Here is a 27855-nt window from a genome sequence, read left to right on the forward strand (position 1 = left end):
AGGTGGGAAGAGGGCGGAGGGAGAAATGAGTGGACGCAGTGCTCCAGCTAGCATGGCCCAAGACCCCTGACCCACAACCACATGCAGCCAAGAAGCCTCGGGGCTCCTGCCTTCCCTCCCGACACTGGTGGGAGTGCAACTTCTGGGGGCTGCCTGGCCCCTGCCAGTGTCCTGCGCACGGTTGGGCCCGTTCCAGGTGCAGCCTGGACAGTCTAGGGTCAGCACCTCAGGACAGGGGCCCCAGAGGGACTAGCTCACCGCCCAGCCTGGTTTTCTTCACACACAGCCAAGCCAGCCGAAGCTGGTGCCACTTCACACGGCAGTCATTTCCAGAAAATGTAGGAGCTAGTCATGTATAAGCTCTACTTTGCATGTTCTGGAACCTTCTCTTTGAAAGAAGCCAGCAGCACTGCTCTTTGAAAAGCTTCAGAGCTTTTCAGAGCTTCAGAGGCAGCGCACCTGCACTGACCGCAGTCATTCACACAAGTTCCCAGAGCACTCGGTGATCCCAGGCACAAGTTAGGGGCACCTGTGTCACTTGGGGGGAGGGTGGCGAGGAACTGCTTGGCCCCGCCATCTCGCCTACGAAACACGGAAGGCACTGCTTACCATGCAGTCTGAAGAGTCTTGTGAAGACAGAAGCAAGAATACAGCTTCTCCAGCCAACAGCACTCAGGGGACAACCTCACAAATTACATGGGGTTTTTCCTTTAAAGTGAGGCCTCCCTACGTGCACGACTACTGAGTAAACATCTCTCTTTCTCCCCATCAAAGGTTACATTTCTACTCCTGCTCTCAAGTAGAGACACCAGCTAAGGCTGTGAGCGCCCCTGCTCAGGCCGACGCCCCCCCTCCCCCGCCCCCCACCCCGTGACCACCCAGTGCTCCAGACAGCACAGGCCCAGGAACCATGGGCCACTGCACAACCTGGGGATCTCCGCCCTGCATCTCCAGGCGCCTGCTCCATCCGTGAAATGGGTGACGTGGATCACCCTGCCTCCCTTGTCAGGCTTTTTGTGGGGAGCCACGCAATGAACCACGGGAGGGGGAGGACACTGGAGCTCAACACCCAGCAGCAGGTGCACCCCAGGCACAGCAGGGCTGGCAGTCACGTCTGCGGCTGAAGGACAGTGGAGACCACAGGACAGGCCAGTCGGCTCCAGCGCAGCCCACACCAGACAGCCGCGGCCACAGAGAAAGCTGCGTGGAGGAGCTGGAGGGGCCCCAAGGTTACCTGCCTGCCCTTCACCACGTGCTTGGGCACCGGCACCTTGAGCTCCAGGTCAGTGTAGTCCTGCGACCAGGTGTAGTTCTCACGCACGGCGCCATTGTAGCTGTCGGGGTTTCTCTGGAACTGCTCCTGCCTCCTGGGGAAGAAGGACAGGTGAGATAGCACCACGCCCCAGCCACGCCCCACCTCCAGCTCCCAAGGGGCTCCCTCTCTGAGGCAGGGTGACTTCCTTCCTGGTCCTCCTCCTCAGGCCTCCCGGGGAACCCGGGACAAAGGGACATGCTGCAGAGAAGTCCATGAATGCAGCATGCCGGGGACGGGGTATGTGGCCGCGGTCAACGGCACAGCCTAGCCTTCCGGCCTTTGTGGACCCCAGAACGCTGCTCAGTCCCTCAAGCGAAGGGCCTCGGTAATACGGCCCCGGGGATCCTGCTCCCCCAGAAACTGTCCAACAACTTCCACCCGCAGCTTCCACGCAAACCCAAACGCGGCCCCGCTTTCTCCTGAGACCTGAGTGTGTGCTGGAGCTGCCTGAAAAACCCGTCGGCCACACCCCACTGTCCCTGCAGGGCCAACCCAGCACGGGTGCACACGGGCCTGGCCGAGCGCCTTGGCTGACATTACAAATAAAACAGGAGAAGAGATTTGCTGTTAAACTTAACAGTGCTAACAATAGCATAAACACCACATAGAAACGTTTGGACTCTCAAGCTTACTACGTGAGTTTTAGATCTAAATTAAGGACAGAAGCCTAATTGTGGACAAGGCGACACCATTGAGTGAGGCCGTCCCAACAACAGGTGCAGTTCGCCCACCTTCTCCAGCCCTCAGGGAGCCTGGCACCCACACGTGGAGGGAGAGGCCCGAGGACGAGGCTGCACTCATGGGGAACACAGAAGCAAGCACATGTTCATCTGTGCAGATGAAGCGCAGAAAAGGGTCGGAACATGAGCACCCCCGCAGCCCTCCATCTCTGGTCAGGTGGTGGTTCGCAAGTAACGTGTGTACCTCCTGTGGGTCTGCCTCGTACACCTTATATGTGAGGCTGGCATCCATCATCGCCCAGCTCTCGCAGCTGATAACTGGCTGCTATCGGGGGTTGAAGCGTGACCCCAAAATTCTATGGTGTCCTACCCTCCAGCCCTCAGAATGTGCCTTATTTAAAAGTTTAAATGAGGGGGCGCCTGGGCGGCTCAGCTGGTTAAGCGTCTTTACTTCAGCTCAGGTCATGATCTCATGGTTCGTGGGTTCAAGCCCCACGTCGGCTCTGTGCTAACAAGTCAGAGCCTGGCACCTGCTTCAGATTCTGTGTCTCCCTCTCTCTCTGCCCCTCCCTCTCTCATGCTCTGTGTCTTTCTCAAAAATAAATAAACATTAAAAATAATAAAAATTAAAAACAAAGTTAAATGAGGTCACTGGGAGGCCCTGGTCCCATCTGGGTCCTTCACAAGGGGGGACCAAGACACGAAATACATGCAAAGGGACGGCAGTGTGAGGACGGCCGGGCAGCTGCAGGCCAGGGGCTAGTGGCTGTCCACATCCCCAGAAACTGACAGAGGCACGGAGGACCCCACCCAGAGTCTGGAAGGGAGCTCGGGAAGAGCCCCAGGGAGCAGGGCAGAAGAGGCGGGAAAGGTCAAGACCGGGTAGGCTTGACACGGATGCCAGGACACACAAGTCTGCAGAGGCCGCTGGGCTACATGAGGAAAGTGTGCGGCTTTGAGTATGGCGTGGGTCCATTTACTAAGAGACACTCATGGGCGTGTGGGTAAAAGCAAGCGCCAGAGTGTTAAGTCTCCGTGGTGTCTCGGGTGGGAGACGAACAGGAAGTTTGGCTTTCTTCTGTTCCTTTAACCATTAACTTCCTTGCAACACAGACATCCTATCCAGAGAAAAAAGGCTCTTCTTCAGGACTCCTGGACAGGAGGCGGCGATCCAGCCTGTGTCCCCAGGACCAGGCGGCCATCGGCCTGCAACCTGACACCAAGACACGTGCACCGGGCCCGCCAGCACCCAATGCAGCTCCAGAGCCCTGGCATGACGGCCATGCTGGAGTGTGCAGCGAGCACCCGAGGGCCTGGCCAGGATGGGGGTGGGGGGTGTCATCCTCCCCGCACAGCCTGCTGCACGGCCTAACGGAGTGTGTGCGTTAACTATTTGAAACCATCCAAGTTATGGAAACTCAGAAATAAAATACACACAAAACAGAGGCCAACATGGTCTGGCACTTGGCAGAAATCCAGAAACAAATCTCGGGACCCCTCACAGAGGAGGGACAGCCACATCCCACGACACAGGGCTGAGCCTTCAGCCACGGCCAGAGCTGCTCCTGCTCGGGGGTGCCCTGCACCCCAGAGCTGTGGGCTCACAGAGGGGCTCTGCTCACACAGCACCACAGAGCCCGGCACCCTGCTGGGTGCTTTTTTTAACACTTGGAATCCACATTCTCTTTAAATAAAGTGGATTATTTGCAGTCAACGATGTGTAAAAATAAGCCTCCTGTCATGTGCAGGTGCTCTGGGCCCCCTTGCCCCGTCATCCCTGACTGGCCGTAGCCACACCCCGCAGCTGCAGATGTAGCTGCAGAGGGGAGGGGAAAGGAGGGGAGGGGAGGAGCGTGAGTCAGCACGCAAGCCTCCCTGCAGTGTGGGCATCCCAGGAGCCCACGGCCGGCCACGTGAAAGGAGCTGCCAGGCCGGGCTCCCGTGCCACAGCCAGCACCCCCTTCCCGGGGTGGGAGCTCTGCTCAGGTCACTCCCGCCCCTCCATACTCCTGTGCGGGCAGAAACCAATGCCCCTCCAGCAGTGGCCAGCGTGACAAGTGGTAGGCGAAGGAGTCACGGCCTCTACAGGCGCTTGAGCAGGAGCTAGCACCGTAGGGCATGGTTTCTAACTGGGGGCACGGGGGCCACCCTCGGGCCCCTTCCAAGGTTCCAGGAGTAGGGGTGGCTCCCCAGAGTGTGCCCATGGGAGGGACCAGGGCCTGTGCATGTGTGTGGCATGAGCGTGTGGAGTGTGGCACGTCTAAGGCAGTTTACCCTCTCCCCTCGTGGGACACCTCCGTCCCTGGCACAACCTCCACCCCCTCAATGCTCCCACCACCTCCATCCCTCCCACGACCTCCCTCACTGACCCCAGGACCTGGGCAGGGGACACAGCAGGTGGAGGCACAGGGACTCTCCTGTGGGCTCCTGCACTCCCAAGCTGGGTGAGGGGAACCCACCCTGGAGGCCAATGCCCTGCTTTGGGAGCCTGCAAGCAGGTTCGTGGGCCCCATCTCAGCACCAAGACGTGACGGCCATGTTCCCCACACACCTTGGACAGGAAGGGTTGGACTGCACAGTCTGTGCACAGTGACCCACACAAAGGGCACCAGGCAGGCCCAGCGTGCTCACAGCCTCCTGCCACCTCTTCCAGGCTCCTTGAGCAGCAGAAGCCCACGACCTCGGGTCCCACGCTCCAGGTGCCTGACACCCCGTCCTGCACGGGGCCACTGTCCCCCTCACACTTGGTCGCCACCCTCTTCAGCGCACTCCCACCTGGAAAGAAAGTTTGGCTCAGGACAGAGGCTTGTCACCATCCTGCCCCAACAAGGGGCCTAAGATCCATCCCGTTCCGCCAGCGTACAGCAGGCAGAGGAGCAGAGAACATTCTCACCAGAACCAAGTCCAGAATGCTAGAAACTACAACAAAGTTCCATGTTTCTTTACAAGTAAACAGCAACAGTTAAGAGGAAAGCGGAAGAGTTCTAAATCAGAAGGCTCCAGACCTGCCGGAACACTGGTCCAGAAAAACCAGCCATGAGAAGACAGAGACACTCAGGAAAACATGAACACAGACTGGGCACTAAAATTCACGACAATCACATTAAGCTTAAGTGTTCGTTTTACTGACTTATGCACGATGAAGTTTTGTGATTTCTGGGTGTGTCCTGTCATGTCTGGGAGCAGGGAGACAAGACAGGAGTCGAGAATGCCACATAAGGAAGTGGAGGGAAGCTTCGAGGGCATGGATGGTGCCACTCTCTCCTTTCGTGGAATCTTTATAACCTAAGGGCCGGTCTGAGCACCCAGCGGGGGACCTGCTGGCCCGGGACCACCCCACACCTGCGGCGTGCCCAGCAGGGGTCCTGCCCCCCGAATACACAAGAGAGGAGTCTCGTGGCTTCCTGTGTGCTCGTGCTTACTGGCCACATGAGCTCCTTCTGAGCCACTTGCACCGCAGCCTCTGTTGGTGCTCCCTGGCCGCAGAAGTGCTCTTCACGTGCTGGAAAGACTGTCGGTTCTGCAGCTCCCACGTGCCGCCTCCTACTTTCCTCCCGGCGTCGCACTAACCCAAGGCCCATCTCGGGACACACTTGCCACCCCCCCCCCCCCACCCGGCTTCCATCCCTGTGCCCTGAGGCCATCAGCCCACGTCCTACCTCGCTCCCCTGCGTTCTTGCTTCTGCTCCTGACCATCGTAGCAGAAGCCTGCGGGACAACAGTGTGCCGCCGTGGGGACACCCAGGGCACTGATGACCCCGGCCTGTAGCTCCCGCTCACTCTGCCCCCAGGAGACTCTCCACCACCGCCATCAGCATTTGATACAAAATTCTTGTCACAAAGTATATTTTGATAATCTGCCTTTAACATTTTAATTATGTAGCACAATTAAAAATACCAGATGATTCACCTGAAATACCTGAAGCCCCTCATAATACGCCCATGATAATTTGATAGGTTTTAATGCAAACTGCTCGGAAGGTCAGCCCGCAGAAACACCATCCACATTTACTATATGCTGTTTTCATTAACCGGCAGTGCAGGTTTCTTACAGCAAGACTTCCTCTTAAATCACGTCATTTAAAAAAAAAATTTTTTAATGTTTATTTATTTTGCTGGAGAGAGATACAGAGCACAATCAGGGGAGGGGCAGAGAGAGAGGGAGACACAAAATCCGAAGCAGGCTCCAGGCTCTGAGCTGTCACCACAGAGCCCGACGCGGAGCTCGAACTCATGAACCGTGAGATCATGACCTGAGCCGAAGTTGGACGCTTAACCGACCGAACCACCCAAATGTCCCTCACGTTTTATTTTGACAAGAGAAAGAACATTCCAAATATTTCCAAGTACGTAAATATATAGTACACATTTTCCAACAAAAATGAGGTTAACCTGCACACACATGACAAGTGGAGAAGGCTGAATTCTTAGTCTTAACTCCATTTTCTTCTCCTCATCATCCAAAATCAAACAAGTCATGACCAGCTTTTTTACTACCTCTGCTCTCAACAGACTCCCCAGCTGAGCAGTAATCCCACCCAAGAAAACTGCACCAGACCTCCAACACTCACCGACAGCAGGGACAGGAGGGCCAACGGCCCAAACATCCACCAAGGCATGCAGAGAGCCCTTGGTGGCAGGAGGCGGGGCCGGGGGTACCATGGAAACCCCCGAGTGGCTTCCCCAGGGAGCAGGGTTTACAGGGTCAGGACCCCATCCCACCCTCACTCTGCAAGACCCACTTCTTATGGGGCCACCCCTCTGCCCCCCATGGCCCGCTTCGGGTACGCCAAGGTCGGGGGAGTGGGGGGCAGCAGGTATCAGTCTCATTAAAAGTAAACAAGAAAACGTGGCAGAAGGACACTGGGAGGCCCAGAAGCGGAGTGAAAGCAAAAACGTCAGGGTGGATGGGCGAGCCTCAGGCACACACAGCCCACCCTCTGCTCATCCTGGTGCCCAGGAGGGAGCCCATCCCATACTGGTGAACGCTGGGACACCCAGGATGGGTGGCCCGAGCAGGGGCAGCGCACACAGGGCAGGGTGGGAAGGGAGACCATGCCAGTTCATGGGGTCCGCGGGAGCACAGAAGGCCAGGGACACACCAGTAGGTGGCCCTGCAGCCAGCAAGTCTACGGACCTGTTTGTCATCACCTCTCATCACCGCACACCCCTTCCCTACCCGTGGAAGGAGCAGTCCCACCTAGTGTGCCCACTGCTGCAGGAATGCTCAGGTCCCCATCACACGACGCATGTGGCCCCATCCTTCTGCCTGGCCCTCACACCCGCTTCCTGCCAGCCCTGCACTGCACCTGCACATCGCAGCCCATGTGCCCCTCGGCCAGCCCCCCACCCTTCCCAAGATGCTACCAGCAGCAGCACCACAGGAGGGCTCTGGACAGGTGACATCAGCACACCAGGCCCAGGGAGCTGAGCACCTGGTATCAAGAGGGGGGACGTGCCGGCCCGATCCCACTGCCTCTGCCCTCTCCCAGCAGCCGTGTCACCCGGTCCCTGTCTGCACGGGGACCATGACCCAGGAAGAGCGATGTGAGCCGCTGCAGGAACGGACTATTAGGAAACGCGGACGCCGGGCACCCCCTTCCCCGTCCGTGAACAAAGGAGCACACACAAGTGGAAGCATCCAGACAAGGACACACTGCTCACAGCAGTTCAGAAGGAAGGACAGCCGCCAGCACCGTTCTCTAACACAAATGATAAACGACAGGGTTCCCTTACATGAACATCTTCTCCGCACTAACGCGTGTTCACAAACAGCGTGCTCGGCGGAGGGGAGATTCCTTCATGCAAAAGCCCCAAGAGTCCATTTTCTTGCAATAAGCCGTGGTTTTAAATTTGCCTGGATTTGCTCTCATCTCAAACACAACAGGTGTTCTCAAGACAGATGCATGAGAAATTTCATGCAGAAACCTTCCTACCTCCAAATATAGAAACAAGACCCAGCCAAGAATAGGAAAGGTTTTAACTCAGGCTTTAAAATTTAAAAATTAAGTCAGGAATTCTCAGGTCAAACTCTGTTATCCCAAAGTAAAACAAAGTTTTAGGAACTCTTTTCTGAATTGAAAAAAAACTTACAAAGCAACCAATTTACACCACAGAAGCTCCGAGGCTCCATAAGGAGCGGAAAGGTGGGGTCAGTACTGGCAGGGGCGAGGAGTGTGTCCAGGAAGAGGCGGCCGTCCCAGCCACACGACCTAGGGTTTCTTCCACATGGCACTGGAGGTACAGACGCACCCACACGTGTCTCCGTCCTCCTGTGTGCATCCGCCTGCCCGTAAGATGACCCTGCAGCTGTGAAACGAGAGCAGCAGCTACAATCCCACTCAGAAAACACACACTGTGGGACGGAGGCATGACCACAAAGAAAAAGCCAACCCAACACAAGGACCAGCAGCTACAGTGGAGGGAATCATGCATGAGTTTCCCAGGGGAAAAAACAAAACAAAACCAGGGGCACCTGGGTGGTTCAGTCAGTTAAGCTCCAACTTCGGCTCAGGTCATGATCTCACAGTTGGTGGGTTCGAGCCCCGCGTCAGGCTCTGTGCGGACAGCTCAGAGCCTGGAGCCACTTCGGGTTCTGTGTCTCCCTCTCTCTCTGCCCCTCTACCACTCACGCTCTGTCTCTCTCAGTCTCTCAATAGTAAGTAAATGTTAAAAAAGAAAAAAAAAACAAACTAAAATGACAGAATACAAAAGAAAGCAGCTGGGACACTGGAGCTGGCAATACAGTTCCTGAAAACAGAAAAACTAAATGAAGATAAAGAAATAAAGGGGAGGGGCGCCTGGGTGGCTCAGTCGGTTAAGCTTCCGACTTTGGCTCAGGTCGTGATCTCATGGTCCGTGAGTTCGAGCCCCGCGTCGGGCTCTGTGCTGACAGCTCAGAGCCTGGAGCCTGTTTCAGATTCTGTGTCTCCCTCTCTCTGACCCTCCCCCATTCATGCTTTGTCTCTCTCTGTCTCAAAAATAAATAAACGTTAAAAAAAATTTTTTTTTTTAAATAAAAATTTAAAAAAATTTTAAAAAAAAGAAAATAAAGGGAAAAGGAAAAGCACAAAGAATTTAAGGAGTGTCAGTGGAGACGCGGGACATGCCCCCACAGGCTGACAGGCGCCCGGGGTCTGACCCAGAGCTGCACCTACATACTCCGGCGCCCACCGGGAGCAAGAGTCCAAGTGACGGCCAAATCCCTGGGAGGTCACCACCACCCCGATACCCCAAAGACACAGTCACCTCACACATGCGAAGCTCCAACGGCCTGCGTGATTCCCAGGAGGCTTCCTTCATTGTGCACTGGAGCCCCACTGGGTGATGGGCAGACCGCCCACCTGTCAAACTAAAAGTCCCTTATCCCCAGATACTCTTAATCCCAGGAAATCAGTAAGGTGGTGAGATGTCAACAGCCTCCTGTCATGGTCGCTTCCGCTGAAGGTGCTGGAGGATGTTCTTGAATGAGACATGGGAAAAGCGAGGGCCCCAGCTCCCATCACACTTAACTGGAGTTTGGGCACTGTCCCCACGACTAGGGAACAGACAAGGGGCCGCTGTGACCACTTCCATCCAGTACTTTGCTGGAGGTAACCGGGCAGGGTGACTGGGCAAGAAAATAAACAAGTAAACACTTAGAAAGTAAAACTCTATTTGCAGATAATACGGCCTTGCATAAATACATTAAATCCTTAAAAGCCTACTAAATACTTTCAGGCACCTGGGTGGCTCAGTCGGTTAAGCATTGACTTTGGCTCTGGTCATGATCCCGCAGTTCATGAGTTCAAGCCCCACGTTAGGCTCTGTGCTGACAGCTCAGAGCCTGGAGCCTGCTTCAGATTCTGTGTCTCCCTCTCTCTGCCCCTCCCCTGTTCATGCTCTTGCTCTCTCTCAAAAATAAACATTAAAAAAAATTGTTTTTAAAAGAGCCTACTACTTACAGTTGATGAGTTAAGCAAAGTTACAGCTTACAAAACCAGTATGTAAAAATTAATTGCATTTCTATACAGTAGCAATGAACAATCTAAGAAGAAAACAATTCCAGGGGCACCTGAATGGCTCAGTTGGTTGAGCGTCCAATTCCTAATATCAAGGTCATGAGTTCAAGCCCCAAGTCAGGTACAGAGATTACTTAAATAAATAAAATTTAGAAAAAGAATAAAATGCTTAGGAATAAATTTAACAGCAAAAACACCTCACAAAAAAATTAATCTCCAAAAACAGCAAAACATGGTGAAAAGAACTGAAGATAAACTGAACTAGAACAGAAAGGCCTCATAAGTTCATGGACTAGAAAATTTAAATACTGGTAAGCGGTAACTCCCCGAACTCATCTACAGCCAGTGCATAAATGAGTACCTGTCAATACCCCCCAACAGGCTTCTGTGCAGAAACTGACAAGCTGACCCTAAAATCTATATGGAAATGCAAGGGCAGAATAGCCAAAACAATCCTAAAAAAAAACCAACAGCAAGACTCACACTCCCTAACCTCAAAGCTTATAGCAAGCCTCGACAGCCACGACAGCGTGGTACCCGCATGAGGACAGACATGATGGAGAGGCAACAGAATAGAACTGAAGGCCCAAACACGCACTCTCAAGTTCACGGCCAACTGCTTCTCAACAGGGAAACCAAGTCCGTTTGTGATGCTGGGACAAGTGGATACCCACGTGCAAAACACTGAGGTTGAACCACAACCTCAGACACACAGAAATGAACTCAGAAGGGTCAGAGATTGCAAGAGCTAAAATTATAAAACTCTTAGAAGAAAATACAAAAGTAAATCACTGTGATCTTGGGGTAGGCAATGGTTTCTTAAATACGATACCACAAGCATATGCAACTAAAGAAAAACTAGATAAATCAGACCTCATCAAAATTAAAAACTTCTGTGCATCAAAGATCGTTGTCAAGAAAGAGAAATGGGAACCCACAGAATGCGAGAAAATACTGACAAATCATTTCTGAGAAGGGCCTAGTGTCCGGTATATATAAAGAACTCTTCCATCTAACACTAAAATGATAACCCAATTAAAAATGAGTGAATGGCCTGAATAGGCATTTCTCCAAAGATGATACGCAGTCAATAAGCACATGCAAAACATGTGCAACATTTTTAGTCACTGGAAAATGCAAATCTAAACCATCAAGACAAAAAAGACAGATAATCACAAGCATCAGCAAGGCTGCAGAGAAATGGGAACCCCCTCACGGTACTGGTATGCAAGGCTAGAGCGGCTGTGGAAAACTCTGATGGTTCCTCAAAAGGTCAAACGCAGAGCTACTGTATGATTCTGCAATCCACCCCCAGGTATATGCTGAAGAGAAACAAAAGCGTGCGTCCACACAGAAACATGTACACAGATATTCACAGCACCACTATTCATAACAGACAACCCAAGTGTCCGTTAACTGATGACCTAGTAAACAAAGTGTGGTCCATCCATACAATGAGGTTTTGACCAACAAAAGGAATGAGGCCCTGATACTTGCTACAAATACGGATGAACATGGAAAACACTATGTTGAGTGAAAGAAGCCAGACACCAAGGCCACAGACTGCTTGATTCCAAGTACACAAAATGCCAGAACTGACAAAACTATGGAGACAGAAAGTAAGCTGGTGGTTGCCTAGGGACGGGAGGTTAGGGAGGAAATGGGGAGGGGAGTTCTTTTTGGGGTAAGAACGATGGCTGGAATGAGGCCGTGTGATGGCTGGGCAGCCTTACAGATACACTAAACACTGAACTGTACCTGATAGTAAGTACTTTTACAGTATGTGGATGATTATGTCCCCATTTCTAAAACCTGTGTGAGGATATTCTCTGTGGTGTGTAACATTAGCTACAGAATTAGGAGAATTTATTTTTATGCATACGTACTTACAACTCTCCTGTTACAACAGCCAAGTAGTTTTTAATATTAAAATGATCTAGGGCACCTGGGTGGCTCATTGGTTAAGCGTCCGACTTCAGCTCAGGTCATGATCTCACAGTTTGTGGCTTCAAGCCTCACGTTGGGCTCTGTGCTGACAGCTTGGAGCCTGAAGCCTGTTTCAGATTATGTGTCTCCCTCTCTCTCTGCCCCTACCCACTCATGCTCTCTCTCTCTCTCAAAAATAAACAAACATTAAAATTTTTTATTTTATATATAAATTATTTATAATTTTTAATATATAGCAAATATAATTTTTTAATTGGACATCTAACAAGATACTAATAATGATGAAACCAGAGAAATTTTCTGTTTTCCAAATTTTCTAAAACCTGCTTTTATTATTACTTTTATAATTAACCACTTTCCTAACAAGCTGTAACACATAGTGGGAAAGATACCATTCCTAAACTCAGCACAAACAATAAATATCTGGGTATTAACTGAACTCAGGACACATGAAATCTGTACCTAATTCTGCAAGGCAACTGTCAGTAACTGAATATAAGGGGAAAGGAGGGAAATGGTAGCCACAAACAATGCAACGAGACACCAGCTTTCAGTAGCAGAGTTAAGAAGACTAAGCCAGTGACAGTCTTCAGGTTAACATGCAGTTTCACTGGGATACCAACTGAAGAGCTCAAGGTTATAAAACAGAAGTTGGTCACAGTGGTGTTAATTTTAAAGGAATCAAACAATATTAAGAACAGTCTGGGTCCTTCTATAGATGACAGAAGGGTACATCCCCCCACAACGTGAAGGGAGGCAGAAATTGCTACATTGTAGCACAAAGGAAATCACCCAAGACAAGACACTGTTTGGGAAAATCCTCCCCAGGATGCAGTGGACCAACTGGAAAAAGGAAAGTGGTGCGTAAGAAGACACGCTAAGTTTTATTTGTAAAACTGGCCCGAAGGGCAGCAGATTCCAGGCCCTGGAGTAATGAACAGAAGCAACATTGAGGGCAAGTCACTGTGCAGGACATGTCAGCTCTATTCCAACGGACGCAGGACAAAGTGTAAGGAGCCACCACACATGCATGGGTGCCGTCTCAAGCCACGTGCTGTCCACCCCCCCACCCCCCGGCCCGCCCACAGCCCCTGCAGAGAGCAGACCACGACCACAGGCCCTTTTCAAGAACTGGCAGTGCGGGTGATACCACTACCACCTAAGCCACACTGGCCAAGACAAAAGCCTGCCATCAGAAGAAAACACTTCTGAGCACTGTGGCCTGGTGACTCCTGTCCCGCACCAAGGACACGGGAGAAGAGACTAGAAGTGCACTGAGAAAATAAAGGCGAGACAGAGCCGATGCTCCAACTTTGGGGGGAAAAGGCCTGGGTACAAGAGAACCACAGCTCGCGACACCACACAGAGCAGCACGCTCGGGGGAAGGTCACCGCTGCTCAGGCATGGCCACCACACCTCCCATGAAGCCCACGGGGAGGGCCTCCCGTTTGCTCTGTTGGAAGAGCGCGGTCTCCTCCGAGCCCGTGTGAAGTGCGCCGTCACTCTTTCCCTTGGCTGCACCTGCTCCTTCTGGACCCCCACCCACCCACCCCACGTGGCTCCCCAGGGCCTCCCCAGCCCACCTTCAGTGGAAGGAAGTGGGAAGGAAGAGTGTTGGATGGCCCGCGGTCCAGACTGAGGCTGTCTGTCTGTGCCACCTCGAGGTGAGCCCTTCCTACATCTCCCGCTACCCCCCTGCCCCCGGTGCCCGGAACGGAAGGACACAGGGAAGCCCGGGGACCAAGCCCAGACAGAGGGATGTGGCAGTTGCTGGGGGCCACAAGGAAGCTGCCCAGCGGTGCGATGAGCAGTGACAATGGGGCTTCCACAGCAACAGCCTGGTGCTCAGACCCAACCGCCAAGCAGGTGGTGTCCCAGGGAGGTACTCGGCACCGTGGACCAAGAATACGAGCAGCGTGGGGCGCCTGGGTGGCGCAGTCGGTTAAGCGTCCGACTTCAGCCAGGTCACGATCTCGCGGTCCGGGAGTTCGAGCCCCGCGTCAGGCTCTGGGCTGATGGCTCAGAGCCTGGAGCCTGTTTCCGATTCTGTGTCTCCCTCTCTCTGCCCCTCCCCCATTCATGCTCTGTCTCTCTCTGTCCCAAAAAAAAAAAAACGTTGAAAAAAAAAAAAATTAAAAAAAAAAAAAAAAAAAAAAAAGAATACGAGCAGCGTGGGGGCAAAGGCAGAGTTCTCCCACAGCCCTGAGCCACGGATCTGCATGGACACGCATGGACACACAGGGGAGAGGGAGACACAGAGACATGTGTCTTACCTCTGCCTCCTTGAGGACGTATAAAGTGACTTCATCAAACAGCCAGACCCATTCTGCTTACAAACACATTCCGTGAACTGCTGTGAAATTTCGCATGAAAAGCTTACCATCCAGGCTCTGGACTGAGTCCTCAGCACCCTCAGCATGCCCGCTACGGAAGTGCCTGCACGCTGTGTCTCGGGGGACATTTCTAAGTAGGAATTCACCAGTGGACCTACCGCCTTCACTCCCCATGGAGCACAGGACCCCGAAGCAGGTTGTTCCCCACGCGCGTCCCAGCCGACGGGCGCTGCCGAGTGCCGGGGGCCTGGAGGGAGCAGGCGATTCCAGGGCCCCGGGCACTGTCCTCCGCCCCACACCCTCCACGCACACCCCAGACACCAGTAGGCAGAAGCCTGTGTACAGATAATCTCAGCGTAGACAGAAACCCTAACATTTCTCACGCAGCTCACCACAGTGTGACTTTTGCAGGCACACATCTGCATGCAAATGTGTTCAATTCTGGGCTCTGCGAAAAGTCTCCGCCCTCCAGAAACTCACACAGGTGTAGCACTGCTCTGGTGACTGCGCAGGGGCCCGACCTCAAGGTGGGAAGGGCAGTGCTGCAAACTATTCCTTATAAAAAAGAAGCACTGGGCGGGCAGGCCTAAGAGAGTAGTTTACAAGGAAACCTTGTGTTCACATCCTAAACAGACACTAAGCTGCCTGCAGGAGAACCACCCCTGGAGATAAACACAGGTGTCCACGGCAAAACAAGACCTAAGGAAGGACGCTGCCGTGGGGTCTACACCACCAGCTCTTCCCTGCGGACAGAGCCACCTGCCAGCCGGCCCTCCGAGCGCACAGGAGCAGTGTCCGCAGGGCTCAGAAGATGCAGCGGCTCAGGGAAGGACGGGTACCATTCACACTGCTTCACGGCCTCTGGGCTGAAGACCTCGGACCAGCCGGCAGGACCCTCCACTCATGCAGCAGAGACGTGCACTGGTACAAGGGCTGGTCCGTGGGCACACAGCCCGACCCAGATGGACAGGGGAGCACGGTGGCCCAGCCAGCCTCAGGGAGGTCCACACGATTCCTAACAAGTGTGCCAGGCCAACAGCAACATGGGGCTCACACACACACAGCACACAGACACACACACAGAGACACAGACACACAGCACACACACAGCACACACACACAGATGCACATACAAAGAGACACACAGCACACAGACACGCACAGATATGCACACAGCACACACACAGAGAACCACACAGCACACAGACACGCACAGATACACACACAGCACACAGACACAGAGACACACAAAACACAGCACACACACAGTGCAGACACACACACACACACACACACACCCAGCACACACAGCACACAGACACACAGTGCACGTGCACACACAGAGACACAGACACACAGCACACACACAGCACACACAGCACACACACACACACACACACACCACACCACACACACCAGAGCACACGGACTGCAGGCATGAACAGAAAAGTGACACCACACCAGGTCACTTTCACAGAATCATAAAATAAAGCACAAAATGGAAAAATGGGTGAAATCCTTCATAACCTCAGTGTAGGGAAACCTTTCTAACTCAAAACCCAGACACAAAAGAAAATAAAGGTAGGATGAATTTTATAGCATTTTAAATGTTAAACACCTTTGCTTGGAGAAAAAACTATCACAAGCAGTATCAGACAAATAAAAACAGACAAATTAGGGGCACCTGGGTGGCTCAGTTAAGTGTCTGACTTCGGCTCAGGTCACGATCTCACAGTTTGTGAGTTCGAGCCCTGTGTCGGACTCTGTGCTGACAACTTGGAGCCTGGAACCTGCTTCAGATTCTGTGTCTCCTCCTCTCTCTGCTCCTCCCATGCTCATGTCTCTCTCTCTCTCATGCTCTGTCTCTCTCTCTCTCAAAAATAAATAAATGAATAAATGAATAGTTTAAAAATTTTAAATAGGGGCGCCTGGGTGGCTCAGTCGGTTGAGCGTCTGACTTCAGCTCAGGTCATGATCTCACACTCCATGAGTTCGAGCCCCGTGTCGGGCTCTGTGCTGACAGCTCAGAGCCTGAAGCCTGCTTCAGATTCTGTGTCTCCCTCTCTTTCTCTGCCTCCCCTGCTCATGCTCTGTCTCTGTCTCAAAAATAAATAAAAACATTTTAAAAAGTTTTAAATAAAACAGACAAACTGGAGAAAAATACATCACAGATGAAGATCGAATTTCCCCAGTATGTACGGAGAGCTCTTAAAAACCGAAGTATAAGATAAGAAGGTCCCACAGAAAATGGACGGAAGACATAAGGAGCACTCTCAGAAAGAGATACCAGGGCCCTTCGATGCACAGAAACACAACCCTCATGCGCGAGAGAACTAAACACTTGAACCTCACGCGCCCCTCTCGGGCCAGTACAACTTGGACAGTGTAGTGCGCTCCCCTGGCAGCGTGGTCCCCTGGTGGGGACAGACTGCCACACACGCGTGTGCACAGCCATCCACACAGGGGGCTGGGGGCCCATCTACCAGAACGGGGTGCCCAAATGTAGCACCTGGGGGGCAGTGGGAAAAATGGGGGGCCTAGGGAAGCTTCCAGTCATTTCTCATTGAGGAACACCTTGTTCCAGGTGGTCATCTGTGGCAGTGCTTGGCCTGTACAAATGCCATCGGCCGGGACTTCACAACCACACCCGCAGATGCGTGTGGCGCAGCAGGCTGGCTCAGGGGGCCTGTCTCCCTGGACCCCTCCCAGGTAGCTCACAGTTAGTCAGGAGACACCCGACAGACACGGGGCTCAACCCCATTGTCACAGCTGCAAGACACTGAGGACAGTCCCCACGACGCAGAGTGTGGCGAGAGCGGACACACGGCTCACTTAGGGAAGGGCTGCCGCGGGGACCCTGCCAAGTGGATGGGCAGAGGCAACGTCAGGGTCCCCCTCCTCTAGGGAGGAAAGAGCCAGCACAGGCCAGGCAGGGTGATACTCTCGGTGCCTGACAACCTGAGAACATGGCCTGGACCCTGGGCTGCAGGCCTCACGCCTCAAGCTTAAGTGACACTCACGCACAAGAATGTGCACAGCTCATGTGCAAGAGGACAATGGAACAAGAGCAAGGGCACGGGAGGGGCTGCCTTGGAGGATCAGAAGGAGCCCCCACTGCACAAGGCAGGTCCAGGGAAGTCCCCACAGAGACTGCCCAACAGAGGAGGGACAGCAGAGGACACTGCCCAGGAAGGCCTGAGCTCAGAGAGTGGAGAGGGTGTGCAAAGAAGGCAGAGTGTGAGGGGCGGAGCAGGCAGGAAACCTAAGAGGTGAGGGCCTGCCGGGTTCACAGACATGTTTGCACGTGTGCACACGTGTGTATGGGGCAGCCAGTTTATACACTCAAGGGAACGAGCAGGTGACAACGGGGGAAAGGCTCCAAGCCCAGCTCTGGAGCAGGGGGCATGAGGCCCAGCTGGGAGGACAGATGCCTGGTGTCGGGGGCTCCGCTGACACAGAACCACGCCAGCACAGATCCCCCCCCACCCCAGGTCACCCCAGAGACACGAGACAGCACCGCCACAGAAAGGAGACAGCATTCACAGCACTCCCGGGAACCTGGAACGCATGGCCATGGTTCCCTGAACCCTGAGAAGAGCCAGCTTCCCGGAAAGGAGAGGGCACGGGATCCCACAGGGAGCATGACGCCCAGGACACCGCAGCAGGCAGACCACATGCGCCAAGTGACACCGGGAGGGACACAGACTCAAAAGCATCCACGGCCGTCTTAGAACCACCATGCTCTCTTAAGTCCACACCTTCACGGGTGGGAGCACCGTGACCACAAGTGCATCTACAGTTGCACAGGAGCGGCTTCATCACCTGTGTCAAGGAAAGATCATGACAAATTGCAAAGAAATCTACTATCTAGACGAAATCTACTTTAGGCTTCTCCAGACAAGTACCCCTCAAGGGGACAGCAGGCTAAATGGGAAAGAAAAGGCCCCGTGGTCCAGCTGATGTGGGAACGAATCACTCTATCCCAGGACCCCCGGGGTAAGGGTGCAGACAGATAACTCACGTCTACACCAGAAAGCTTTAACTCTTGAGTGTCTGCAGGACAGAGGGGCCGATATTCAGTGTGGGCCCAGCCGGGCACGACCCCAGCAACCAGAGAACACATAATGGTCATTACCAGTGTCAGAGGCACTTTTAATCCTTTTGTCTTGTTTAAATACGTATCTCTGAGTTTCCCCCAATGAGTATGGGTCACTTCTGGAGACCTTGTGGTCATCTGTATAGTCCCCACCCTGCCAGAATTCCAGAAGAAGGCCAGGTCGTGGAGCACAGCCCAGCAGAGTACACTGGGCACCCACCCTGGAGGACATGCAGCATCGAGGTCGATGGGGATGCTCGTGCAAGACGTACCGTGGGCAGCAGGGATGCAGATGGCATGGGGGGAGGCCCCGTGTGGGCAGGGGTAAGAACCACACCTGCTCACTCAGGCGTGGAGCCCAAAGCTGGTCCAGAATGCAGAACCCGTGGCGAGCAGGGGAGGCATCGGCATCCTGTGCCCTCACGCATCTCCCAAAAGGCCTCTCCATGGAGAGACGAGGCAGGGGTCCCAGTGAAGCAGACAGAGCCCCACTGCACCCCCTCTTCCACCACCACGGCCCCTTCAAGTATCTGCAGGCAGCATTTCCAAATTGCCAACAAAAACCTACGTTTCAGGAAAAAGGAAGCTCCAAGGCTGGAGAGCTACCATGGAAACAGATCTAAATAAGGGCTACAGCAGCAAACCCCAGGCGCTCAAGCAGAGATCCAGAGCGGGGACACGATGCCGGCACAGACAGGCCCGCAGCCGGGACAGGCTGCCAGGCCCGCAGAGTCTCGTCCCAGGACCACGCTCGGCGGAGCCCTTCCCCATGCCCCTGTCATCCCACAGAGGACCCTGTCACCAGACAGGGCCGTGCTGACCCGCCAGAGAGGGGACCGCACCACATTTGTGGGCCCTCGTGGGGGGTGACTGCTCCCTTTCTTCCTGACTCTGACGCAGGCTCTGCTGCTTTTGTTGTTCCGAAAGCCTGGGACCTGTTTTCCTCGGGGGTCCTCCTGTTTAGGGCGCAGGGTGGGCAGTCACCCGGGAGCAGGTCAGGAAGTCCGTCATTGCCACGCCCACCCTGTGCAGTACCCACCGTGCCGGGGCGCAGGCACTGGGTCACGGCCACAAGAGGAAACGAGGACCAGAAGTCTGCTCTCCTGGGAGAGGGCACAAGCATCAGAAATGACATCCTCCTCCTGTGTTCTGCTTCCCGGGGGCCTCCTGGAAAACGCTCAAGTGTTTCTAGGTCACAGCTAGTCCCACCGCCCACTTACTGCAGAGCGCTGGAGCAGACAAAGCTCTCAGGGAGTCTGACTGCACAGGGACGCTGGGGGGGGGGGGGGGGGGGGGACAGAGGGATGGCCCGGGCAGGGCACTGGGACCAGTTGGGGGAGCAACCCAGACCTGTCCCCTGTCCCCCACCCTACAGGTGCCAGGAAGGGAGCATGACACCCCCCCCTTGAAGATGCTATGCAAGCACATGGGGACTTGGGGCCACTGCTGTGGACACCTGAGGGCACTGGCTGCCTTCCTTCCAACGTCCCCTCACCAACCCCCAGGCTGCACCTGCTGTCAGCCACACCACACCCCTGCAGCCCCTCGCTGACCACCCCCAGGTTCCGCCCACTGTCAGCCACACCACACCCCTGCAGGGAAGCAGCTCCTTCCCACCCTGCAACACGACGGTGCCGCCCAAGGAAAACAGCACCACTCATACAATCAGGGACCATGACACGCCACCCATCTCCACTGCATCCGGTCAGCAGACCCCCTGGGCTGGCGCTCCTGAAGAGACGAAGGGACCCACACGCTCAGTGCACAAGCACCACTGAGAGAGAGCGGCGGGCCCAGCCAGGTTCCCACGCCCGAGCACTGCCTCACACGCCCCTCGGGTGAGCCAGGAAGCCAACGGCTTCCCCCCAGTGCATGCAGGGAAACAGTGGCCCAGAGGCCAGCGGCTGAGCAACATGGGACTGGCATGTGAATGCATTTTCCTCCAGCCCGCACCATACAATTTACAAAAGGGAACATGGGCTGTGATCGGGAAGTGAAAAGCTGAGGACGGTTTCAGCGGGTGACAAAATCCAGACCAGGCAATTGGCATGAACAGGCCTGGCTCCAGCTCCCGGTTCTGGAACCGTGTAGGAGGATCTGCACACCGCATGGTGTGACAACACGGACACATGCTCAGAAACTGTGAAAACGTGTCAACAGGACAAGTCCACAGCATGGGGCACCCTGAGCAAAAGAACCAGAGGTGGACACCAGTGAAGACGCGTCCACACAAGCACATGGGCAGCTGAGAGAGCAGGGAGGGGGAGAAGCTGTTCCACAGGCAGCCCCATGGGCACCTGCACAAGCCAGTCTGGGACCTCAGCAGTAGCTGCTCCGGGCGCCAGGGGAGTGAGGACCAGGGTGGCAGCTGGGCGGGGACCAGGGGCAATGTGGGAAGGCGGCCTTCAGATGAGCCCTGGGCAGCCCCCACTCACAGAAGACACTGGCATCTGGGGATGTGGGAACTCTCTGCAAGATCTTTGTAACAGGTTTCTCAGCAAATCTGAATAATCTAAAAATACAAAGTGTTTTCAGAGACCTCGAAACAAGCAGCAGGAGAGCACCCACTGGCCTTGTTCCGCCGCCCCAGACCCAGGCCTCCAGGCCTGGCTCACAGCACGGCCATCCGACAGGGCCTCCTCCGTGGGTCCTCGCGGCAAGGGGCGCGACCAGGCCGCCACACCCCTCTGTCAGCACCCCCTGGACGCTCCAACTCTGCCTGCCACCCACTGTGGGCTTCCGAGAGGACGCCACTTCCAGGAGGACGCGTGCAGGCCAGATCGCTCCTACTCCCGAGGGAAGGCTCACAAGCCTGAGGCCTGTGCAGACGGGCCCCCTGGCGCACCGTCCAGGGCGCTGGCCTGCTGCGGCTCATGCTACCAGGGAGGCTCTCCGGGAAATGCCACAGAGGCTTCCGGGCCCAGCAGGTGGGCTGAAGAACACAGAGTTGCCATAAAAGACGACAGGAGAAAGAGAGCAGGCATAAGGCAAGCGCCATTACTCTGAAAACTCGAGGGAAGCCGAGCGTTACTAGGTCATGGCATCCATCAGATGTGCTCAAGCTCAAGGGTTTATCATGTTCTAACATGACTTTAAACCGGAATCATTCATTTGCTCAACTGGTATGAGTGCCAACTATGTGCCAGGTATGCTCCAGGCGACAGGACACAGAGTTGACAAGACCCACAGAGCCAACAGCAGTACCCTGATTCCAAAACCAGAGGAGACCCCACTAAAAAAGAGAGCTACAGACCGTTATCACTGACAAAGACAGATGCAAAAATTCCCAATAAAATACTAGCAGATGAAATCCAACAGTACATTAAAAAAAATCATTTGCCACCATCACATGGGATTTATTCCCAGGATTCAAGGGTGGTTCACTGTTCACAAATCACATCCTAAGAGCAAGGACAAAAACCATATTATTATTTCAATGAATGCAGAAAAAGCCTTTGACCAAGTACAACATCCGTTCATTGATAAAAACCCTCAACAAAGTAGATTTAGAGGGAACATAACTCAACATGATAAAGGCGATCGTAGGAAAAACCCTCAGAATATCATACTCAGTAGGGAAAAACTGAGAGCTTTTCCCTAAGTTCAGGAACATGACAGGGATGTCCATGGTCACCACTTCTATTCAACATAGTACTGGAAGTCCTAGCCTCAGCAATCTGACAACACAAAGAAATAAAAGACATCCAATGCAGCGAGGAGAAGTCAAACTTCTTTTTGTAGGTGATATGGTACTCTATATAGAAAACCCACAAGACTCGACCAAAAAAACCACTAGAACTGACACATCCAGTAAAATCTCAGAACACACAATCAATGTACAAAAATCGGTTGCATTTCTATACACTAATAATGAAGCAGCAGAAAGAAAAATTAAGGAAACAATCCCATTTACAATTGCACTGAAAATAATAAAATATCTAGGAATAAACCTAACCAAAGAGGTGAAAGACCTGTACTCTGAAAACCATGAAACACTGATGGAAGAACCTGAAAACAATACTAACACACGGAAAGACATTCCATGCTCCTGGATTAGAAGAACAAACACTGTTAAAATGTCCATACTACCCAAAGCAATCTACACGTTTAATGCGATCGCCATCAAAATACCAACAGTGTTTTTCACAGAGCTAGAACAAAACAATCCTAAAACTTGTGTGGAACCACAAAAGACCCCAAAGAGCCAAAGCAATCCTGAAAAAGAAAAACAAAACTGGAGGCAACACAATTCCAGACTTCCAAATTATATTACAAAGCCGTAGTCAGGAGAGTGTGGTAGTGGCACAAAAACAGACACACAGAGCAGTGGAACAAAACAGAAAACCAAAATAAATCCACAATTATACAATTAATCTTCAACAAAGTGGTAAACTATATATATTGGAAAAAGTCTCTTCAACAAATGGTGCTGGGAGAACTGCACAGCACCATGCCGAAGAATGAACCAGGACCACTTTCTTACACCATACACAAAAATAAATTCAAAACGATGGAAAATCTAAATGTGAGATAGAAACCATCAAAAGTCTGAAGGAGGGGGCGCGTAGGTGGCTCAGTTGCTTAAGCATCTGACTCCATTTCAGCTCAGGTCATGATCCCACAGTTTCTGAGTTCAAGGCCTGCATTGAGCTCTCTGCTATCAGCATGGAGCCTGCTTGGGATTCTCTCTCTGCCCCTTTCCTGCTCACATTTTCTTTCTGTGTCTCAAAATAATAAATAAACTTAAAAAAAAAAAATCCCAGAGAAGAGCACAGGTAGTAATTTTCTCCAACATCAGCCATAGCAACATTTTTTTAGATATGTCCCCTGAGCCATGGGAAATAAAAGCAAAATGAACTATTGAGACTTCATCAAAATTAAAAGTTTCTGCACAGCAAAGGAATCAATTAAATCTAAAAGAAAACATATAAATGGGAAGAGATATTTGCAAATAACATCTCGGATAAAGGATTAGTGTCCAAGATATATAAAGAACTTACACAAACCAACACCTCAAAATCAAACAATCTAATTAAAAATAGGCAGAAGACATGAACAGATATTTCCCCAAAGATGACCCTCCAGATGGCCAACAGACACATGAAAAGATGCTCAACATCACTCATCATCAAGAAATACAAATCAAAACCATGATGAAATCCCATGTCACACCTGTCATAATGGCTAGTATCAAAAAGACAAAAAAACATGGTGAGGATGTGCAGGAAAAGGAACCCTCGAGCACTGTTGGTGCGAAGGCAAACTGGTGCGGCCACTCTGGAAGAGAGTATAGAGGTTCCTCAACAAATTAAAAATAGAAATGTGAACCGGTAATTCCACTACTGGGAATTTACCCAAAGACTATGAAAACACTAATTTGAAAAGATATATGCACTCCTATGTTTACTGCAGCATATTTACAATAGCCAAATTATGTGAATAAGCCAAGTATCTATCAATGGATGAACAGATAAAGATGAGATATGTTACATGATGGAATATTATTCGGCCATAAAAAAGAATGAAATCTTAACCACTTGCAACAACAGGGATGGATCTAGAGAATATAATGCGAAGCAAAATAAGTCAGAGAAAAACGAATACCATGATTTAACTCATATGTGAAATTTAAGAAATGAAACAAGCAGAAGAAACAGAGAGAGAGACAAACTGAGAAACAGACTCTTAACTACAGAGAACATACTGCTGGCCACCAGAGGGGAAGTCAATGGGGTAGAGGGGAAGTCAATGGGGCAGAGGGGAAACTGCTGATGGAGACTAAGGAGGGCACTGGTCATGATGAGCACTGATGATATGTGGAACTGCTGCATCGCTATACCAGGCCAGGCTGCCCCTACACGGCTTTCAGCTCCTCAGACCCAAGGCAGCCCTGGCCCAACCCGAGGCCCCCAGGACCAGCCCCTCTTTTGCTCTTCCCTCAGCAACCATCAGCCCCATCCTTCCAGGTGCGCTGGGCAAATTTCAAGGGCGAGAAAAAATGCAGGAGCATTTAAAATTCTAAATGTTAAAAATGTATATAACTTATTACTAAATACAGTTGTTATTAAGAAATAGATACTAACTATTCTGTATTCCTGAACCATGCATGCAAAGGTTAAGGGCGCCAACTGCTCCCTGCAGTGGAAAATCCACCTCTGACTTCTGCCTCTCTAAAACCTTACCTAGTAACAGCCTACCACTGCCTGGAAGCCTCGGTGATAACAGTCAGTTAACACATACTTTGCATGTTCCCTGTGTCATATGCTGTATTTTTACAATGACGTCAGCCAGAGAAGACAAAGTCTTACTACACTGACGTTCTACAGGGGAACATAAAACAGGACGAGTAATGAAGACATAGCCGTTCTCAAACAAAAAGACTCAATAATGTAAAAATGTCGATTACCTCTAATGTAAAACATAAATTTAATGTATTTCAATGAAGATTTCAACAGAATTTTACATGGAAAATTTTTCCAGAAAAGCTGGGGGGTCGGTGGGCAGGGGACAGGGAGATAAACCACTAGTCCACCACGTGCGAAAACGTGTTATAATAAAGTGCTGGTAAACAAAATAGCCTAGTCCTGGCAAACAAATAAAACAAAGCGTTTAATACCTGTGAGTAAAGAACAGAAAAGGAAAAAAAACACAGCGACATACACAAAGCCAATCAGAACCCAACATGTGTCAGATAAAACAACGCAACAAAGCGAGAGTGGCCAAGCGGCAGGCGAGGGCCTTGGTGGGCGTCCAGGGTGGGTCAGGTGCCACCGAGAGCCTGGCAGAGGGAAAACTGGTACTCTCTCTGGGGCCAATACGGCAATACCCGTCACAGTTACACACACTGCACCCTCTGACCCAGTAACTCCTGTCCCGGGAATTCATCCAACAGATATTCATACACATTTTCCAAGAAACACGCACAGCGTATTCATTGCAGCATCATCGGTGACGGCAGCAGACCAGAAACCACCTAATTACACTCCTCACGGGGGCCCTGGTTAGTGACGCTACACCCACCAGGTGGAATACTTGAAGGCAGTCAGGAGAAAACCTGGCAACAGAGTCACCTGGAAAGCTCCTGAAAATCGCAACACATGCTTCCCCCCCACCTTTCCCACCAAGGGCAATTCAATCAGATCAGTAGGGGTGGGTCCAGGAGTCAGCTTTTAAAGCCCCAAATACAAGTGATTTCAAGGACGAGCGGGGAGGGCTACGCGACAGCAGGGCTGTGGGCTGTAGTGGAACACTGCCCTCCCCGCCAAAGGCAAACCCAGGTTCTGCTCATCTCCAACGCAGCCCCAGCTCGGGCGGGTCCTTACCTGCGTGACGTGGGGGCCATGAGGACACAACAGAGCCCCCAAGCGAGAAGAGTGCCTGGCAGCAGGGAGACCCCAGCACGCTTGCAGGTGAAACAGAAAGTCCACACGCAGCACAGCATATGTGATGAGGGACACAACACAGACATATGTATACATGTAAACGTAAAAAATAAAAGTTGTAGAGAACATGCGCATTTCACAAAAGTATGAAAAAAAAATGGGGCGCCTGGGTGGCTCAGTCGGTTAAGCATCCGACTTCAGCTCAGGTCATGATCTCACGGTCCGTGGGTTTGAGCCCCGCGTCAGGCTCTGTGCTGACAGCCCAGAGCCTGGAGCCTGTTTCAGATTCTGTGTCTCCCTCTCTCTCTGCCCCTCCCCTGTTCATGCTCTGTCTCTCTCTGTCTCAAAAATAATAAACGTTAAAAAAAAAAAGAAAAAAAGAAAGTATGGACAATGGTTCCTATTAGGGAGAACTCATTTCCACTACACACTCTTGTAACTTTCCAAAATGTTCACCCAAAACGTAACTGCCAATTTACTTCACCCTATAACAATCAGTTAGTGGGAAACAACACACCAACAACCTGTTTGCTATTTTTAGGTGCACTCTGTGCCCAATATGGGGCTTGAACCCATGACCCTGAGATCAGAGCTAAGTTCTCCACCAACTGAGCCAGCTGAGTGCCCTGATTCTTTTTTTTTTTTAACAAATCAACTGTGAGAAAATAAAATAAGTAGGTCAGCTACAAATGGTATGTGGCTGGAGCCTTATTTACAGATTTAAACAAATCTTTATTATTAAAGTAGGGCATAGAAGAAAGCTGGAAATTTAAACGCTAGTTGAAAATATTGACAGGGGCGCCTGGGTGGCTCAGTCGGTTAAGTGGCCGACTTCAGCTCAGGTCATCTCGCGGTCCGTGAGTTCAAGCCCCGCGTCGGGCTCTGTGCTGACAGCTCAGAGCCTGGAGCCTGTTTCAGATTCTGTGTCTCCCTCTCTCTGACCCTCCCCTGTTCATGCTCTGTCTCTCCCTGTCTCAAAATAAATAAAACGGTAAAAAAAAAAAAAAATTTAAAAAAAAAAACCAAACTATTCTAAAAAAAAAAACAAAAAAAAGAAAATATTGACAGATGAAGTGGAATTTGCTTTTGTTGTTTTCATTTATTTTGTGACAAGATCACGTGTGCCAGCAGGGGAGGGGCAAGGGAGGAGAGAGAGAGAATCCTGAGCAGGCTCCAAGCTCAGCACAGAGCCCAATGCGGAGCTCAAATCCCCCGACTAGGCAAGATCACAACCTGAGCTGAGATCAAAAGAATTGGACACATAAGGGACTGAGATACCCAGGTGCCCCAGAATTTGTTTTAAAATGACTCCACAGGGGGGCCGTGTCAGGTGCCGAGGCTGGTGGCCGGCAACAAGTGTGTGTGGGTTCCTTATGACACGCTGTCTGCTCTCCTCCGTGTTTAAATTCTACCTGATGCGTTGTTTGGCAAGGTGTATGTATTCCTTTTCAATGAAAAAAAAAAAAGCAGCTAGCATAAAACATTACATTCTTTAATGTTCTAGAAATATGTTAACTACAAGCTGGTTGTTTACTTCTGAAAAGTATTTCTCAGATCTGGTAATAGCTGCTTTTTTTCTTTTTTCTTTTTTTTTTTTTTTTTTATTTATTTTTGGAGAGAGAGAAAGAGACAGAGCACAGGCAGGGGAGGAGCAAGAGAGAGAGGGAGACACAGAATCCGAAGCAGGCTCCAGGCCTTGAGCTGTCAGCACAGAGCCTGACACAGGGCTTGAACTCACAAGCTGTGAGATCATGACCTGAACCGAAGTCTGGCGCTCAACTGACTGAGCCACCCAAGTGCCCCAGCTACTTTTTCTTAACACAGCAAAGCAAACACATCCAAGTTCAGGCCTTGGAGAGCACCCAAATACTTAAGGCTTCGAGTCCCACTGACGCTGGCCCTGCCTTCTAACCACAAGGTTTAGCAAATCTTCGGCACTTACATCCCAATCCCTCTATCTGTAAAAATCAGCAGACTCCAGGGGGACGAGCTCCCCGGGTTTCCACACGCCTCCCCCCAACACACAGATGCGCTCCCCCTGGCCTCCACGCCACAGGCCAGGATGCAAGGTCACTTTTCCCACACAGTTTCAGTACCCAACA

The 27855-nt window shown here is 51.8% G+C and overlaps 1 protein-coding gene across 1 annotated transcript in view; it reads right to left on the reverse strand.

The window, feature by feature from the left end:
• NUDCD3 (NudC domain containing 3) overlaps positions 1–27855 on the reverse strand; it is a 62660-nt gene that overhangs the window by 22727 nt on the left and 12078 nt on the right. The window contains 1 exon segment of the mRNA XM_030307596.1: positions 1235–1367. Within this exon segment, the coding sequence (XP_030163456.1) occupies positions 1235–1367 (133 nt within the window).

Source organism: Lynx canadensis, chromosome A2 (genome assembly GCF_007474595.2).
Source record: "Lynx canadensis isolate LIC74 chromosome A2, mLynCan4.pri.v2, whole genome shotgun sequence".
Lineage (NCBI taxonomy): Eukaryota > Metazoa > Chordata > Mammalia > Carnivora > Felidae > Lynx > Lynx canadensis.